The sequence below is a fragment of the Stigmatopora argus genome, chromosome 18 (genome assembly GCF_051989625.1).
Source record: "Stigmatopora argus isolate UIUO_Sarg chromosome 18, RoL_Sarg_1.0, whole genome shotgun sequence".
Taxonomy (NCBI): domain Eukaryota; kingdom Metazoa; phylum Chordata; class Actinopteri; order Syngnathiformes; family Syngnathidae; genus Stigmatopora; species Stigmatopora argus.
In genome coordinates this window covers 12,717,423-12,736,772 of record NC_135404.1, presented here as the reverse complement: position 1 = coordinate 12,736,772, position 19,350 = coordinate 12,717,423, and the positions used below count along the sequence as shown (strand labels likewise).

General features: G+C 40.1%; 2 protein-coding genes across 3 annotated transcripts; one reads left to right on the top strand and one right to left on the bottom strand.

Moving 5' to 3' along the window:
- The first annotated feature begins 5,028 nt into the window (after window positions 1-5,028).
- On the top strand, window positions 5,029-7,589 carry foxl3 (forkhead box L3). The gene is made up of 3 exons (XM_077625303.1): window positions 5,029-5,230; window positions 5,736-5,904; window positions 5,970-7,589. The coding sequence occupies exons 1-3, from the start codon at window positions 5,124-5,126 to the stop codon at window positions 6,354-6,356; spliced, it is 663 nt and encodes a 220-aa protein (XP_077481429.1). The 5' UTR covers window positions 5,029-5,123; the 3' UTR covers window positions 6,357-7,589.
- A 2,259-nt stretch (window positions 7,590-9,848) lies between these two features.
- On the bottom strand, window positions 9,849-19,231 carry tom1l2b (target of myb1 like 2 membrane trafficking protein b). 2 transcript variants are annotated; one of them, XM_077625301.1, is made up of 15 exons: window positions 19,114-19,231; window positions 18,621-18,705; window positions 18,102-18,180; window positions 17,579-17,728; window positions 16,474-16,608; window positions 16,252-16,398; window positions 16,017-16,133; window positions 15,815-15,948; window positions 15,682-15,733; window positions 14,268-14,442; window positions 13,339-13,465; window positions 13,030-13,114; window positions 12,415-12,474; window positions 11,711-11,747; window positions 9,849-11,341 (listed from the first exon to the last, which is right to left on the bottom strand). In XM_077625301.1, exons 1-15 carry the CDS (start codon window positions 19,163-19,165, stop codon window positions 11,193-11,195), a joined length of 1,584 nt encoding a protein of 527 aa, XP_077481427.1. In that variant the 5' UTR covers window positions 19,166-19,231; the 3' UTR covers window positions 9,849-11,192. The 2 variants fall into 2 exon arrangements, with proteins under 2 accessions (XP_077481427.1, XP_077481428.1); XM_077625302.1 differs by lacking the exon at window positions 12,415-12,474.
- Window positions 19,232-19,350: the final 119 nt, after the last annotated feature.

Genomic DNA, 19,350 nt, shown 5'->3' with positions numbered 1-19,350 from the left:
AAAAAGCCTTACTATACAATGTCGTTTTTTAAGAGAAGAAGCCTTACTATACTCTGTCGTTTTTTTAAGAAAAAAAGCCTTACTATACTATGTCCTTTTTTAAGAAAAAAAGCCTTACTATACTATGTCGTTTTTTTAAGAAAAAAAGCCTTACTATACTATGTCGTTTTTTAGGAAAAAAAGCCTTACTATACTATGTCGTTTTTTTAGGGAAAAAAAGCCTTACTATACTATGTCGTTTTTTAAGAAAAAAAGCCTTACTATACTATGTCGTTTTTTTAGGGAAAAAAGCCTTACTATACTCTGTCGTTTTTTTAAGAAAAAAAGCCTTACTATACTATGTCGTTTTTAGGGAAAAAAAGCCTTACTATACTATGTCGTTTTTTTAGGGAAAAAAAGCCTTACTATACTATGTCGTTTTTTAGGAAAAAAAGCCTTACTATACTATGTCGTTTTTTTTAAGGAAAAAAGCCTTACTATACTATGTCGTTTTTTAAGAAAAAAAGCCTTACTATACTATGTCGTTTTTTAGGAAAAAAAGCCTTACTATACTATGTCGTTTTTTAAGAAAAAAAGCCTTACTATACTATGTCGTTTTTTAAGAAAAAAAGCCTTACTATACTATGTCGTTTTTTAGGAAAAAAAGCCTTACTATACTATGTCGTTTTTTTAGGGAAAAAAAGCCCTACTATACTATGTCGTTTTTTAAGAAAAAAAGCCTTACTATACTATGTCGTTTTTTAAGAAAAAAAGCCTTACTATACTATGTCGTTTTTTTAGGGAAAAAGCCTTACTATACTATGTCGTTTTTTTAGGGAAAAAGCCTTACTATACTATGTCGTTTTTTAGGAAAAAAAGCCTTACTATACTATGTCGTTTTTTTTAGGGAAAAAAAGCCTTACTATACTATGTCGTTTTTTTAGGGGGAAAAAAGCCTTACTATACTATGTCGTTTTTTTAAGAAAAAAAGCCTTACTATACTATGTCCTTTTTTAAGAAAAAAAGCCTTACTATACTATGTCGTTTTTTTAGGGAAAAAAGTCTTACTATACTATGTCGTTTTTTAAGAAAAAAAGCCTTACTATACTATGTCGTTTTTTTAGGGAAAAAGCCTTACTATACTATGTCGTTTTTTAGGAAAAAAAGCCTTACTATACTATGTCGTTTTTTTTAGGGAAAAAAGCCTTACTATACTCTGTCGTTTTTTAAGGAAAAAAGCCTTACTATACTATGTCGTTTTTTAAGAAAAAAAGCCTTACTATACTATGTCGTTTTTTAAGAAAAAAAGCCTTACTATACTATGTCGTTTTTTAGGAAATAAAGCCTTACTATACTATGTCGTTTTTTTAGGGAAAAAAGCCTTACTATACTATGTCGTTTTTTAAGAAAAAAAGCCTTACTATACTGTGTCGTTTTTTTAGGGAAAAAAGCCTTACTATACTCTGTCGTTTTTTTAAGAAAAAAAGCCTTACTATACTATGTCCTTTTTTAAGAAAAAAAGCCTTACTATACTATGTCGTTTTTTAAGAGAAGAAGCCTTACTATACTATGTCGTTTTTTAGGAAAAAAAGCCTTACTATACTACGTCGTTTTTAGGAGGAAAAAAAGCCTTACTATACTATGTTGTTTTTTAGGAAAAAAAGCCTTACTATACTATGTCGTTTTTTAGGAAAAAAAGCCTTACTATACTATGTCGTTTTTTAGGGAAAAAAAGCCTTACTATACTATGTCGTTTTTTAAGAAAAAAAGCCTTACTATACTATGTTGTTTTTTTAGGGAAAAAGCCTTACTATACTATGTCGTTTTTTAGTTAAGAAAAGCCTTACTATACTATGTCGTTTTTTTTTGGGAAAAAAAGCCTTACTATACTATGTCGTTTTTTTAGGGGGAAAAAAGCCTTACTATACTATGTCGTTTTTTTAGGGAAAAAAGCCTTACTATACTCTGTCGTTTTTTTAAGAAAAAAAGCCTTACTATACTATGTCCTTTTTTAAGAAAAAAAGCCTTACGATACTATGTCGTTTTTAAAGAGAAGAAGCCTTACTATACTATGTCGTTTTTTAGGAAAAAAAGCCTTACTATACTATGTCGTTTTTTAGGAAAAAAAAGCCTTACTATACTATGTCCTTTTTTAAGAAAAAAAGCCTTACTATACTATGTCGTTTTTTAAGAAAAAAAGCCTTACTATACTATGTCGTTTTTAGGGAAAAAAAGCCTTACTATACTATGTCGTTTTTTTAGGGAAAAAAGCCTTACTATACTATGTCGTTTTTTAAGAAAAAAAGCCTTACTATACTATGTCGTTTTTTAAGAAAAAAGTCTTACTATACTATGTTGTTTTTTAGGGAAAAAAAGCCTCACTATACTATGTCGTTTTTTAAGAAAAAAAGCCTTACTATACATGGTCATTTTTTAAGAAAAAAACCTTACTATACTATGTCGTTTTTTAATAAAGAACCATCTTTGTTTATGATGAAGGTTCTGGAGGTCTTGGCTGAATGCATTGAAAAAGAGGGCTACACCTACGTGGTGGAGGACGACGTCCAAGGCAGTCAATGGACGGAGCACAGCGGGCCCAGGAGAAGGTAACCGGTTCCACGCCAAAGCTTTCTGAAAGTCGCCGCAAACTTAACGCAGGTAACGGGCGCTCTTGGGAAAATGAGCGTCAGACATTATGGCCAGCCTCGGCCAGCGACAGCGACAGCGACACCGACTGGACTGTCCGAGTATTGTAAAGAGACGCCTGGCCTCCTCGTTCGTCTTTGTCTGCTTCGGAACCTTTTCTTGAATTCAGTGAATTCTGATGAACTGGTTGAAACTCTCCAAGCTGACAAATGTGTTTCCAAACGTTCCGTTTAGTCGCCCCCCGAGCGAGGACTCATCATTTCAAAAAACATCTCCCGTCAAAGATTTATCTCATTTTAATGTCCTACAAAAATTCTTCAAATTGGAGTGCGGGTTAACTCCTAAATTTGTCCATTTTACATTGGCCGACTATTTATTGAAAAATCCTATTTATTGTTTAAAATCCAACTAAGTTGATGAAGTCAGCCTCATCCATAACATCACGGTGGTGTCACTTCTTGTTTATCCCACAGGAAGGCGACATTGTTGCGTAAAAAAAACAAGCAGCTTTAAAGGTAAGGAAATGTAAACAACGTTGGGAAGAAAATGTTTACGTTCAAACTGGAACTGGTTTCATTTGCGTCAATTGTAAACACCAGCCACAACATTAGGAACACTTGCTCATCGTAATAAGGCTTTTTTTTAAATCAAATATCTGCTTTTATATAAGATAATAATTTGTCCTTAACAATTAGTCTATTCCAAAATTTGCCTTATCGTGGCTCACTCAGTGTTTCTAATATTCTAGATATCCTGCATGAAACCAACCCAAAAATATATTAAAAATGTCAAAAAAAATAGATAAAGCAGGTTGTTTTTGATGCCCTATTGCACAATAGGTGTACTTAATATTGTGGCCAGTGACGGTACCAAAAATCCAAATGTTACACGCATCCATTTGTAGTCTTGTTTCTTTGTAATATAATTCACGTCCTAACGTTGCCGAGTTTATTTTTTGCGGGTTGTACATTTCGTTCTGGGACGGCTGAGCTGTCAGACGTGGGTTCAAAATTTAAATTTAATATATACCATAGGAAAATCAAATCTAGTGCCTGTGCAACGGTAGAAACTTGAATGTCTGCTTTCATACAGCTGATAGATTCCTCAATTCTAGAGACGAGATGGAGAAATCTTTGCGCGCCATTTCTTGTTTTCGAGATTTTATAAAGTCCTGTCGATGCTATGTGTGTGTGTGCGTGTGTGACTGTTCACAAGGTTAACAACATTTTTTTACTTTGATCATAGGAATTTTTGGTTCCTTTCTTGGCATCACGTGCAATAAAAAAGAAATACGCAGAATCCTGTATTGTTTTCAGCATTTATTGTAAAAGTAGCAGAGTCAAAAGGTCAGTTGTGCTGTAGAAAATGAGGTTGAAATGACAAATTACATTGAAATATTTGGTTTTATTAGATATAACTCCATAGAAAATAGCCCAATGTGATGAATTGAACTGTCTTAACTTTTATAATCAATGTCTTATTCTTTCCAGAACTTTCAAAGCCTTTAAAATGTTGCTTGGGCCCACACACAAAGACCCCCTGGCAGACCTCGTGGGTGTTTTCCCCGCTCAAGACTCCCTTGCGGGACCCTCACAATTGCCCGGTTTAAGAAACCCTCCAAAAATACACATCCCCTCTATTTTTTTTTTTTTAGGATGCGGAAGCAATTTACAGTCATTACAGAGCATTTACAGATAGCATCTTCAAAACGTCCCGCTGTTGACCAAATAAATGTCTGCCAGAGCGGACACACAGTTCTACCAAAGCGTAGAGTTAAGAAGAACAAAACAAGTCCAAAAATGGCTTTTGTTTGTTGTTTGTATTTTAGCCGTTTCAACTCGGCAGAGATGATCCCGAAGAAAAAAGCCAAATAAAACATAAAAGCCGCCTGCCAGAGTAGAGAACGGACCACCCAGAAGACTTCGTAGGAGTGTTTTGGTCCTCCCCGTAGATAAGCAGACGGCTACTGTTAGACGGTCTAGGCTGAGTACCAGAGAAGCGTGGAGTCCACTTAAGAAAAACCACCAAATGATGATGGATGACGCCCACTGTTGGTAAAGCTTGATCTTTTTTTTTGGATGAGGTGGAGGTCGTGGATCGGTCAACTTCTTCCAAAACAAACCCATCGACATCAGAAAGCTTCCCCGAAATCTACGTACGTGGTTGATAAACTGCCCAAAATATCACAGAGCAATTACAAATAGAATATATTGCATAGAAATGTACAAAAATGGTAAGTGGCTGTCTTTGTATTTGCTTGTCTTAATTACAAAGCTATTTGGGGGAGGGAGAGGGTGAGGAAGGGGGTGTCGAGGATGTCGTGGAGGCTTCTGGGGGAGGAGGCCGTCACCGGGGTGGTGGTGGTGGTGGTGGTGGGGGGGGGGGGAGCCAGATCCCAGTGGACGTCAGGCGGCCGAGCCGAACGCCACGGGAACCTGGAACGCACGGGCTCTGGCGCTTTTTTGGGAGGGAATCCTCACAAGTTAAAACAAGTCGACATGTTTGATACTTCTCATTACCCTTTTAACTGTTTCAACTATGATGGAGATTCGTACGCTTCCTGCAGCACGGAGCAAGAGAAGAAGATGTGCCGACCTGCTTACAGGTAAGAAAGAGGCAAACTTGCCCAAATTATTTCTTCTAGCAAAAGTGACTTGAAGACTGTTTTTCTTGTTTTTAAGTAGCATGAGAAAAAGAAAGGGCTTCAAATTGGTTGTAAAAAAAAGTTGTTTGTATTTTCAAATCAATACGTGACACTTAAAAATCAAAACAATGTCGTCAAAACCGCGTTGAGATGTGAAATTACATTTGAAGCTATTCATAATTCACTCTGGGTCATTTGTAAAAATTTGGATTTTCTTTACAATGTAAATAATTAACAGAAAAATATTTAATTTCAAGTTGTAATGGCAATTTCATTTTTTCATCTGACTTAGAGTAACATAAAATACATACTGGAATCATCTATATACATGTGGGCATTTCTTTGTTAAGCATGAATGTAAAGTTTTAAAACTTTGGGTGTCGCTTTCATCAAAAAATGAATTTAAATCATAATACAGAATTTAAAATATATTTTTTCAACTCTAACTGCGCCCACGTATGTGCAGCTACATCGCCTTGATCGCCATGGCCATCCAGCAGAGCCCCGAGCAGAGGGTGACCTTGTCGGGCATCTACGACTTCATCATGCGGAGGTTCCCTTACTACCGCTCCAACCAGCGAGCCTGGCAGAACTCCATCCGGCACAACCTGTCCCTCAACAGCTGCTTCGTCAAGGTACCCGTGCACACTTTAACACGCACCCCCGGTTCCCTCACCTCATGGCTTTTTGTGTGCGGCAGGTCCCCAGGACGGAGGGGAACGACAAAGGCAAGGGCAACTTTTGGACTTTTGCCAGCGGGTGCCAATCCATGCTCGACCTCTTTGAGAACGGCAACTTCCGCCGTCGGCGTCGCCGGCGGAACGCCAAGATGGGTCTCCGTCCGTCGGGGGAGGCCCCGCTCCGGGCCGCCCGGAGCCCGGCAGGACGCCTCTCCGCCGCCCTTTGCCCCCTGAACCCCCAGAGGCCCCGTGCGTCCCCCGTGCCCGACGCCCCGGCCCCGCCCCCGGCCCCCAAGCCACAATCGGAGATCAAGTTCAGCATTGACTACATTCTGTCTACGCCCGGGACCAGGTCCTCCCACGTGGGACCGAGCCAACATCTCAATCTGCACTTCTGGACCCTGTGACGACCGCCAAACTTGGAGTCTAAAGACAAACAAAGTCATTTCATGGACTGAAAGAAGGAAAGAGGAACCATTCCAAATTCATCAACATCTCAAAACATAGTGGGACGTGATGTGGTTGATTGGCCGACAAATGCAAACAGTTTGCATGTTTCCTGGCTTTAGTTTAGAAATGGGTTAAAAATGATTTGATCTAACGTGACGTACTTATCTTTGCATGCGGAGTAAAAACATAGATGGCAAACTCAACAAGTGTCGTTTAACAATAATGCGACGGTGGCAGTTGTGAGGGTGTTGGAACTCGTGCCAACAACAAACAAAATAGAATTTAAGGGAGTAGAAAACTGATGCGCAGAGCTAAAATTCATTTCCTTGTTCGTTTATCTATACTTGTGTGGAGTTTGTATGTTTTACGTTTCTAGCATGATACTGGCTAAGTATTAAGTTAAGGTAAGATGGGGGCCTGGTGGGTGACTGGTTAGAGCATTAATCTTCCAGCTCTGGGGTTGCTGGTTCAAATCCTGGTGCAGCCACCTTGTGCACTTTGCATGTTTTATGGTTTCTATAGTGCTACTGGCTAAGTATAAAGTTAATGTGGGTTAAAGGGGATTTTGAGTGGCATAATTGGCCAGTAGCACTCTAGAAACCATAAAACATGCAAGTTTCACACTGGTGAAGTGACCAAGATTTGAACCATCACCCCCGAGGTCAGAGAGCTTGGAGACCAACGCTCTAACCACTCAGCCACCAGGCCCACTTTCTAATCCACATGATTTAACTTTATACTTAGCCATTAGCACCCTCGAAACCATAAAACATGCATAGACCAAGATTCGAACCAGCGCATCAGACTTGGCAGAGCTGGGAGACTGATGCTCTAACCACTCTACCACCAGGCCCACTACCTAATCCACATGATTTAACCTTTTACTCATCCAATAGCACCCTAGAAACCGTAAAACATGCAAACTCCACACAAGTGTACCGACCAGGATTCGTACCAGCACCCCAGAACTGTCTGAGCTGGGAGACCAACACTCTAACCACTCACCCACCATGGCACCTTGCTTATACACATTTTAGTCCACATTTAACTTTTAACTCAGTAGCACCCTAGAAACTGTAAAACATGCAAACTCCACACAAGTGTACCGACCAGGATTCGTACCAGCGGCCCAGAGCAGACTGAACTGAACTGGGAGACCAACACTCTAACCACTCACCCACCATGGCACCTTGCATATACACATTTATGTCCACATTTAGCTCTTTACTCATTAGCACCCTAGAAACTCTAAAACATCCAAACCCCACACAGGTACACCAACCAGGACTCGAACCAACACCCAGGGGCTAGCAGAGGTGGGAGTCCAACACTCTAACCACTCAACTACCAGGCCCACTACCTATTCCACATGTTTTAACTTTTAACTTACCAAATAGCACCCTAGACACCATAACACATGCAAACTCCACACAAGTGGAACAACCAGGATTCAAACCACCACTCCACAGCTGTCCGAATCAGGAGACCAACACTCTAACCACTCACCCACCATGCCACCTTGCTTGTCCACATTTCACTTTCTACTCAGCAGCACCCTAGAAACCACAAAGCAAACACAAAAATTAGCTAAGAACGAACACGTCACTTTGACCTTTGCATCCTGACGGACTGACGTTTCACCGCTAATCCACCGTCGCTTATTACAACCAATACACCACACGCGTCTGGCCGCTAATGGAAAAAAAGCAAACCAAAACAGGTCTGGCAAACACGCATTTCACTCGTGAGGGAGATCAATCATACCTGCATGCTGCTCAAGGGACATTTTTCAATTTAACCTTTCCATAATGCCTTGCCTACATCAGAGAACACACTTAACATGAGTGGCATTTAATATATTGTAACACTTGCAAGGTGAAGCCCAGACGTGACCCTATTTAAATAGCGAGGGAGGGGGCTACATCTGAGCTTTACCGGGGCTAGCAAGCAAACATACACGCACACACACCCACACTCTTTTCGCACCCCCGCCACGCTTATATTCTAATTAAAGGCACCTTATGCCTCCTTTGCAAATGCCCCTCATCGATCGCGGTGCCCCCCAGCGAACGTCTGCAGCGGCGCCGGCATTTATGGATCAGCAAGTTTCCATTAAGAAAGTTGTTGATGGCGCACGCCGCGGAAATATTTGGGTAAATTAACTTAGCATAAAGTGCTCGCAGGGTTAGGGGAGGGTCCATACGAGGAGGGAGGACGGGAAGTTAGTGGACTATTAAATGGCAATATTTGAGTTAAATTCTGTCTAAATTACTACCGGCGGGCTCGAGGAAAATATCATCGCCTACAAAACGCACAAGAAGCTACAATTCAACCTACATTAAACTTCACCGCTTTTATGCTAGATTTAGCTAGTCACTTAAACAGCGCCTGTTCATTAGCTCAAACGTCAAAGCCTCAAACATAGCAAAATTAAACTGATGTACGACTCAAAATTTCAAGTTTTAAAAAATATATTGTATAATAATTCATTGTGTTAAATTGAGCTATCTTAATCGCGATTGTTCTTTTTTCTACTGTTTGTTTCAGTCATGTAAATATAGTAAATATACAGCAAAACCTTATATTTCTTCTGGCGTGTACACATATGCTATCATTTAAAGACTATAAATTGCAATTTTTTTTCATAATTTGGCTGGGCTTCTAATTTGTTTTTCTGTCTGACCACCAACAATATATTTCTTAAGATATAGTTATCTCATCTGTTACCAGATGCCTATCGAGCTTGTTGTTCTCCATTTTATTGTTATGTTAAGCTATCTTGGTTTCCAATCAAATAAAAACATTTAAAATCAAATGTATTCTTTGGTTGGTGCGACTTATGGTCTGAAAATTATCGAATACACGCTAAATTCTTTGTATGGAGGTTGAAAGTAATCGTATATGCTAATGAGCGTCATTGAAATAGCCTCAAGGTTTTTCCATAAACACAAACTGGATGAGTTAGATAAACATAAAGTGTGAGTGTGCGTGTAAAATGAGTAAATCAACACACCATGTCAATCATTGGCCGCTGGGCGACGTGCTTCCATTTTTTCCCCAAGATTTGTGATGGAGATCCGGCGGTGGTTGGTTGACTCCTAGTGACTGGAAGGGTTTTTATATGAGTTTAATAATGGGAAAAATAAGAGTGACATTTCAAATTAAAAATACAGCTCGGATAGCTGCCACATTTGTTTAAATTTTGCCACTTTTGTCATTCGGTAAACAGGTGAACAGTGTTGCCTTACCGTTTCATCCTTAACACAAAACAAGAAAACATTTTTTGAACAGTTTTGTTTTAATACTTACCGCATTTAAGTCTGACAACATTTGATTAAAAAAAGACCAGCTATAATAAGGCTATTTTTTCTTTTAAAAAAATAGACCATTTATAATAGGGCTTTTTTCCTGAGCAGTTAGTCATCCCCAATAAAACCCACATACTGAAATGCCTGTTACACGGCTAAGGTTTTATTGAGTTCATGCAGAAGTCAAAAACACAAAAAGAAATTCACACAGCATTTTTTTTTGCAAGTGTCCAATGATACGCCAAGACACAAAGCGTGCCGTGTTCGGTTACAATGGACATAAACGGGCTGAACGAGGGCCAACATGACAGCGAGAGCGTCACAAAATATACATGCCAAATCCAAACAAGCATTTCCTAAAAAAGCTCGACTTGATTGACCAACAAAGGTGAAAACTTGCAATTTGGATTTCAGCGAATTTATCACACATGATTCCAAGTTTTTTTTTTTTTTAAATCCTTCATAACACGACGACAGGCGACGCTTTTTACATTCAATATACAAAAAAAAAACAGGACGAATACACAATACATCACCCAGCAGCAATTTATAAAACAATATCTAAACCCCATAAAAAGCCACAAAAATCAACATCCTTCCGTCCATCATTCCCACACACTCTCTACTCAATTAAACCATTTCAAATCCTCATCTCTCCGCGGGGATAAATTATTCCTTGCCCCCCTTAAGTCTTTGAATGATTTATACAACAAATTGAAATGTCATGCCTTGTCCAAAGTGCGCGCAAACTCCCTCCCGTCAAGAAAGAAAAGGTTTAATTTAAAAAAAATTGCTGGAACATGACATCTCTGTGGGCTCAACTCATTCTCCCTTGCAATATCCAAACATTTGGTCTTAAGAAAAAGAAAATAACTGCCCCTCCACTATTTTTCCAGCTTTAAGATGACACAAAACACCCAAGCAAACCTCCTGAAAACGGCAAAACACAAAAATAAGCTCGATTGGGCCCCAAATAAAACATAGCGTACAGTTATACTATTTTTTTAAATCAAACTCTCAGGTTGTGAACAGCTTTTCTTCGTGCGTTCTTAGAATTAATTCAACTGTATATTTCATTCCTCTTGTACATACGTCGCATAAAATGTACATCGAAGGGGCATTTTGTCATTTACACATTTACACTTTAAACGGAACGGAAAAATATATATATATATATATATCGTCAAGGCTACGAAACCAAACCTTAGGGGTTCGGTAAAAAAAACGTAAATCGCTAATCATGTGCTCGTGCATGCTGGGAGATTGGGGCAATGTGCGAGGTCAAAGGGCAACGAACAAAGACGACTCATCCTTTCTTTTTTTAAACATATGAAAATAGACCATTCTGTTAACTCTTTTTCCCTTTCACAGATTCCCTTTGGATAAGGATACATTAGCGTAGTAGATGAAGATAGTGTTTTTTTTGTTTTTGTTGTTTTTTTACCACATGGTTTGGTCCGGGCCACCCTCTTACCGTCCGTCCGTCTACGCGGCGAACAAGCTGTCCTCCGGCCTGTCCGCTTTCTTGTGGCTGGGGGTGGTGTGCTCCGCGCTGGGTTCCCCGGTCGGGGGTGACGGCATACTGCTGACCATCTCTGCGGCTTTGGCTCGCTCTTCCAGGAACTTGTCAAATTCTGTAACGGTACAACAAAATGAGAAAAAGTCAGCATTCAGTCTCGAGGTCTTGGGTTTGAGCCCAGGTGAGTCCTCACTGTGTGGAGTTTCCAAGTTCTGGGTTTTCTCAAGGTAGAAAAACATGAATGCAAGGCTAACTGTATGCTAAATTGTCTCCAGCTATGAGTGAATGTTTGTCTCCTTGTGCCCTGTGATTGGCTGGCATCCAATTCTGGTGGGATAGGCTCCAGCACCCCACTAGGACCCTGGTGAGGATGAGCATGAATGCTTAAAAGAATGCTTAAAACCCCTAAAAAAATTTTTTTTAACTATTTTGCTGATCATCACCCATTGCATGTGAGCTGCGTATAAATGGGGGCGGTGCCCACCTTCACTTGTCACGCCCTCCTCGCCTTCATCGCCTTTCTGTAAATAAGAGAGAGGGTTTTACATGTGGAAAATAATCATGTCTTTTAGAGGTGACATGCAGTTTTGAAAAATAGATGCTGCCTTCATAGTGGAAGCACTTTTAGAGACATGCAAGCCGTTTTGAAGAATACATAGCCACCAAATAGAAGTCAGAATTATACCAGCGAGGAACCCTGGCCAGCCAATTTAAAAATGACACCAATGTGCATAAGAGTTAAAAAATTGACGACGCGCAAAGACGATGTTGCATGAAATCACGACAAAAAAGAATGGCAGATTTGTGTAAAATGAGCATGAGAGAAAACTGGGTACGGAAAAAAAATAAAACATTTAAAAAAATACCATAGGGAACTTGATAAGAAAACATTTGTAATAGCATCATTTTAAGTCAAATTAAGATAAATCTTATCTAAAAGTCAAAATTGCCCATTCATCGTCCTTGTTGATTTTGAGATGGAGTTAATGCTCATTTTTACAATTTGCTGACACTTTCATCACAAAATGGTGTTAGCAAAGGTAGATTGTTAAGATTTAGAAGTCAGAGGAAAAAAAATTGTGAGTGGATTAATGTCCTAGAAATAGCACAACAAAGGATAAAACAGAAAGGAAAAATGAAAGATGCAGAAATAATACAAAATGAAATCAAAAATCATGATGGGCTCACCACATCAGTACTTAGCCACTCCTCTATGTCATCCATGACAGAGGACTGGCCTCCCACACACTAGAGGGCGACATTGAAAACAAAACCCAGCCCCAAAACACAAATGTGAATAAATATGAAATTAAAGCAGCTGTTTAAAAACTGTGTGACGAAAAATTGAGGTACAGCTTCATTGTACACTATAGTTAAACACGAACTGTGGTTTTTTTATTCAGCTAATTTTATAAAGTATATAACCATATTAGATTAATTAACATTTACATCTCAATCTGTGTGAAGCTACCATCTATTTTACACACTTCTTGTTATTAAGGCTGAGCCATTTGACATTAAAAATTCGTGAAAATTAAGAAAAAAAATCCTGACTGCTTCTCTCCGTCGATTTTGAACGAAAACGGCGATGCACATTAACCGATCACCCGTCCCTACTTTCGTGATCCCTACGTTTGCGATCACAATCCTATTTTGATTGATTCCAGAATTCAATTCAAGAGTGGTAGTACAGCTAATCTATTGATTTATCATTTGGCTTAGTAACATTTGTCAGAATTTTCTAAAGCGTGCGGACGCACACAAACATACGAACAACTTTTATAGCATTTGATTGAAACTGACCACTCCTGATCGTGGCTGCTTGACGTCCATCGTGGGATGAGGAAGAGCGGCAGCGGCGCCAATCTGGTTCTCCTCTGATGGAATCCTGATGGAACAAGAACATGCAATGTTTTAAAAGTTTTTTTTTTTTTTAAGTGCCTAATTGAGAGCCCTGTGGCTCCTTTTTTATTCAATGAGCGGGTGCCATCTTGGAAGTTATCAAGACCCATTTCAATCTGGTCGCCGTCGTCACAGGAAATCAAACTATATCAAATGATACGTGGATCCAGCACCACACCAACCTCGGCTGATTGATTAAGATGGTCTTACGTCTTGTTAGGCTCAGGGAGCGATCCGGTCCGGGTCTGAGCGAACACGTCAAACTCATCCTGAGAAGGTAGAGGCTTGCAGCCGGTTAAAGAGCTGAGAGTGCTGCTTACGCTCTCCGTGCCCACATCTGCAAGACACACGCCACATGACCACTAAAGTGGAACAAGTCAATCACTTTGAAAGATGACCGATAATTTGACAATCGAGTTGATATAACTCTTGGTTTGTGGTATATTTACCCATGAAAATGGGAGTACAGTAATCCCTCGAATATCGCGGTTAATGTAGACCAGACATAATCGAAACATCGCTAAGGTAGGGTCACCCCTATTATAAATTATTTTTTTCAGTGCCGAGTCCTAGTAGCAAGAGTGGCTTCTGCTTACAAGTTTCAGCGTGGGTTATGAATTAAAAAATATATATATACCGTATTTTCACGACTATAAGGCGCACTTAAGTCTTAAATTGTCTCCAAAATAGACAGAGCGCCTTATAATCCAGTGCGCTTTATATATGGACCAATACTAAAATTGTTATCAAGATAAAATAAAATAAATCAGTCGATAGGGTACACCATCTCCCAAACTCAGTTTTGCTTCTGTTGCCTTTTTAAAAACGTGTTTTTAGCGTGTGGGTGTAGCGTGCATGTTTAAGCTGGTGTAAGTTTTGCCATGCCTGGCTGCGTCTATAAAAACGGTGCGTCCTTTGTGTGTGTAAAATACAGATATGGCACTCGTTACTGTGCAGCTAAAAATACGATGCACCGTATAGTCGTGAAAATACGGTATATCATTTTTAATCATTAATGGCAGAAAAATAATCACAAAGTAGTGAATTCATGATAAGTGAATTTGCGATAATCGAGGGAAGACTGTATAGGCAATTACAAATGTGTTTTGATTTGGAGGGTTGACTTTGGTGGACAATACCTAGTCCAGATAGGCGAGAGGCCAAAGTAGCTGGAGAAGAAGGTCTCCCGGCGTCGGTGGTGACGCTCGGAGGCAAGGCGGTCGGGGGCGGGGCCACTGCGGACATGTTGCTGACCACCGCTGGCGAGGCGGGGCCCAGATCAATCAGGTTGTCCTCCGTGGCTTCACTTAAGACCTACGGGCAAAAAGGACAAACAAATGCAACGCCACGATTAATGGTCAGAAACAGTCGATGGCGACACAAGACAGTGACAATATGGATGCGTGGAAATGAAATCTAGCTGATGAACTTGGAAAAGTATTTTCTTAAGGGGTTGTACTTTTTAAAAAAAATATTGCTAACTTGGACTTTGGCATGCATTATTTAACAATGGTATGTTTTTACATGGTACAAAATCCCCTCAAGAAAAAAAAAAAAGAAAAAAAGGGATACAGGGAAGAGGGGTCTATTTCTTTGACTTACATTATTATATACTAAATATGTTTTTTTTATATCGTTAAATGTTCACGAGACATGCCATGTGGTGTGGAATAGGAAGAGGGTGATACATTTACAATCACAAGCGCCACATTATTGATATATTTCATTTTTTGCGTATTGTGACATATCTCCGAACACTATTTTGTCATAAAAATCTAGTGTGGATGCCCCCATTCATGTAACCAGGTCACAAAAGACCAAGTGGAGTTTGACTACCTAACAGCGTAGTGATCTTTTAGGGAAGCCGCCATTATTTTTCATACTTGCCTGTCTCAGCTAGCCACAGAAACAGAGGGATAGAAAACAGGAGGAAAAAGAGACAATGAATACAAATTTAAATGAACTTGGACTACGATGCAGACACACTCAAAAATAAGTTTAATCTAATTTTACACTAAACGTAATTCAAATTTTGTTTGACATTTTGTTACCTTTCTTCTCCCAGGTTGGCTCTATTTGCCCCGCCTCCACCCTGACTTTCAGATGCAACCTATCGAGGGGTGTTTGCTTTTGTCTTCCCTTCAAAATATTCCCAAAATGAGGCACACAAATGTCCTCACGATAGGATAACGCACGACCACTTGCCAATGAGAAGTAGTATATACTCCTCTCGTATTAGCGATCGCTCCGCCATTTGCACTGACTAACGGGAGAAAAAAAACACTGAAAAAAATGCAACGCTCTGCCCAGTGCTCGTAGAGACATTACACGAGGGAATTGCGATTGGTGTGCAAGGTCGGAAAATGTTGGTACTTCATATTTGGGTGTCTTTCCTTAGTTTCCAGTAAATTTGACATTAAAATCAGTGAATGACAGCCGGCAACATTTAAGGCCTTCCAGATGGAACCTTAAAGGAGCTGAAGTCAAAGAATGAGCAGCGCATGTACAAGATGGAAAACAAACAGGTGTCCCACATCTAAAGTACTGACTCACCCCGTTGTTGACACCCTGAGTTGTGGCCCTTCCAGATCTGAACCTCTCGTATCTGAAGCGAGAAAGGACATTGGCCCAGGGGGGGGATGTTAACAAGGGTGTGAAGCTGTCAACGCCGTCTGAGACTTCTAACCTTTCGTAGCGCAAGAAGATGTTATTGAGGTCGTCGTTGACGTGCAACAGCTCTTCGGTCACCGCCTCGTTGGAGATGCATGATATGAGCTCGACTATTCTCTGTTGCATGGCTCTACAAGTCCTGTTCAGCTCCTGAAAAAAAAACACCATAAAGATGTCAATAAGAGATGCATAGAAGCCATTTTAAAAATGTTCCTTACCTGGAGCAGCTCATAATCGGAAGCATCTTCTTGTCCCGGGACCATCTCGGTCAACATCTCAGACATGACCTTCGTGTTTCCTCGAACAACGTCCAGCTCACTGCGCAGTCTGCAAATCTGACAGGGGTAAAAAAAATCACGAAAATGACTGAACCGTCACTGAATAATCAACAAAAACAATCTGTCACGCCACATTCAGTATTAGTTTTTCATATCCATCCGTCTCATATCGAACCTGTTCCGGTGTTGGGTTTACGGCTCCGGAAGGGTGAATGTTCGGAACCTGAGGGTGGCTGTACGGTTTTGAAACAGCAAGCGGGGCAGGTTGGGAAGGGGCGGTGTACTTGTGTAGAGTTGAGTCCCCCTCTGGTGCCGATGCCGTCTGATGGAAAGCCACAACGTGAGGAAAAACATGGAGTTGAACTTTCCGCCAGTTTGCTGTGTGATGCCACCCTACCCGTTGAGGTGTGTGTATCGGTGAGAGAGTCTCCAGGTCGGACAGTGGGAACTCGATTCCCTTTCTTTTCAGTTCCTCGTAGATTTGAACGACGCCTGTGAGATCTGGGCTGCTCCGAAACGCATCGGCCCATGACTGCAGTGACGTAAGAGCAATATTTTAGGGCAGGGTACACCTGGTACTGGTAACCAGTCAATCATGTGGCATATAATAAGAAACAATTCAAACATTCAGGCTTGAACTGGGCAATAAAAGGATAACGATAATTATCGTGAAATATTTTTTGTCAACAATATTAAAAACGTTTGATAAAAAATTGATCATTTAAACTGCAATTACACCGCCCAACCACCACAGAGAACGGGGGCGCTGTTGCGAGATGAAAGCTAGTTACAGACCAACACTCGGGAGAAGAGGATGATGGGGAAACATGTTTTTAGCATGTTAGCAATAGAGGCTAACATGGATCTTGAACGCAAAAGGACAATAACACAGCTAAAATAAGTGATTATGAGATGCAGGACAACACCGAGCCGACCCACTAAAAGATCCAAGTGATTTTTTTTTTTATCGTGGTAACAATTTTTGTCATATCGCCCAGCTCTATACTGGACTATTTTTTTTAATGTACAAGTTAACACGAGTTGTTCACAACCTTATTTTATGCTGCACAACTGATTTCCCCCCCCCCCCCCCCCCCCAAAAAAAAATGTTTACAATAATAACCCTCTTACATGCCTTTAATGTCGGCTAGGTGTGTTCAAATTCACTTGTTAACACGCCCAATGTTTTTGCAAAACAATTAGCTAGTCAAAAGGCTTGACAAACGCTGCTAGAGTATGCATCTCTCATGGTTCGATGCCATGACCGAATGCTGGAAATAAGAGTTGTTGTTGCAACGTTACGTGAGCTGAGCTTGGTAACGTGAGCTACACCGGGCAAAGCGCCGAGAAATTCTCGCTTCAATCCGACTGTCGCATTGCACAGTTGTTGTTCAGCCTCATTAACCGGCAATAAACCAGCTCTTTGAACACCTCATCCACAATTACCCTCACACATTCACAGGAAGAACCTTATTTTATATGGCCCCAGATTGTGATCTTACCTGAATAAGGGCCAGCACTTTGTCTTGGACTATGGTGGGAGGGTTGTTTTTAGGAGAGATGATTTTAACCAGAACGCCGTCAATAAAGTCCCTGCTTGTGACGAGAGCATGAAACCGGTGGCCGCAGTTTTTTACACAAGTCTCCAGCACCTGATAAGTAGATTGTCAAACACTAATTATTATTTTTCTTTTTACTGTGGTTTGGAAAAAGCTCAAAATAATGTGGTTTCAATTATGTGGGTGTGAGTCATTTGTATTGAGGCAATTTCTTTTTTTTTTAATACTGCACCAAACTAATTGTGTGTGAGTTCCTGGAAGTCACTGGTTATGATCTTGAAATGTGACCCAAATATTTGCAAGTCTTAAGGCAGTAACTGTTTTATTTTGAAAAAAAAGTATGATGAACTCCCATTGTTCATATGGGAAGTGTGTTTTGGGAAATTAACATTTAGGAGGTTAACTAATGTCCGTGAAATAAACTATGGGGCCACAATAATTTGGTCTACTTCAGCTTTGTACTCACCGTTAAAGCAAGCATGACTTCTCTGTAGTTTCTATTGCCGTTCAGTCTCTTTTTCACTGCTCTAATTGCGTCTTTTGGCCTGCACACAATCACGTGCCTCAAATGAATAAACAAAGCAAAATAAATACGCCCAAAGCAAGAAGGAAATACAAAATCGAGAGATCGATTCTATCAGTCAATGATTTTCTCAAAACTGGTGTTTACTTGTATACAGACGCATAATAATTAACTCCGGGGCATTGATTGTTTTATTCGCAATTTCGCACGGGACATTGATTTCATACAATGAATGCCCGAAGAAAGTTGAGCAGATTATAAATTGATGCAACCTACTAATCAATCTCTGGACTTCATACAACATTTTATAACATAAGCAGTCAGGCCTTGTAAATATTGAAATTGCATACAGAGACAAATTTAAAATTATAATATGATGCAAGTGTGTCAAGATGCAAATATGCCACTTTAATAAGAAACCCATCATAAGAGAGTTGGGCAATGTTTGTACTGTTTGCTTACCCATCTTCTGTTTCATTAATAATGTCACATATTTCCATGTTGAGTGTCCAGTCTTCATTTGGTAGCGATCCGTCAGTTGCTCTTTCTGGAACATGGAAAAAATAGTAACTTGCAAAACCTGATGACGCCGAGAACAAGCGAATAGTTTGAACAAGAAGCGATGACTAATCGTAGCTGCAAACAGGCTAAGCTAGCTAGCAAGTCACTACATATCCCAATGAATGAACGAGACTTTGCAAATGATCTATACGTTAAAACTAACCACCAAAAACACTAAACACTCGAATGTTTAATCCATCACAAATAACGCTGGCATTATAACATATGCTAACTACTTGTTAGCCAGGTGGCTGACGGGGCTAGTTTAAATAGCTCAGCCGTTAGCTTAATGCTAGCTGTCACGTACACAACACCAGCAGGGACTCCAAACATTTCAAAAACACGATCGCATGTTTGAAAAATATTGTCGTTTCGGTGATGTTTTCTTACATACCAATGCAATGCCCCACTGGGGTCGTGAACGGATTTCCCATAAGGAATTCCATCTTGGCCGTCAACAAACAATTCAGTTGAGGGAATGATGTCGCTACATGAGGCAACTTCCAACATGCCCACCCCATAACATGTCATTGGTCGAGAAACTCTGACCTTTAATGCGATTGGTCATTCGTCACATCACTCATCAAGGTTTGACGATTGTAAATAAAGGCTCCAAAGGTCCCTAAACAAT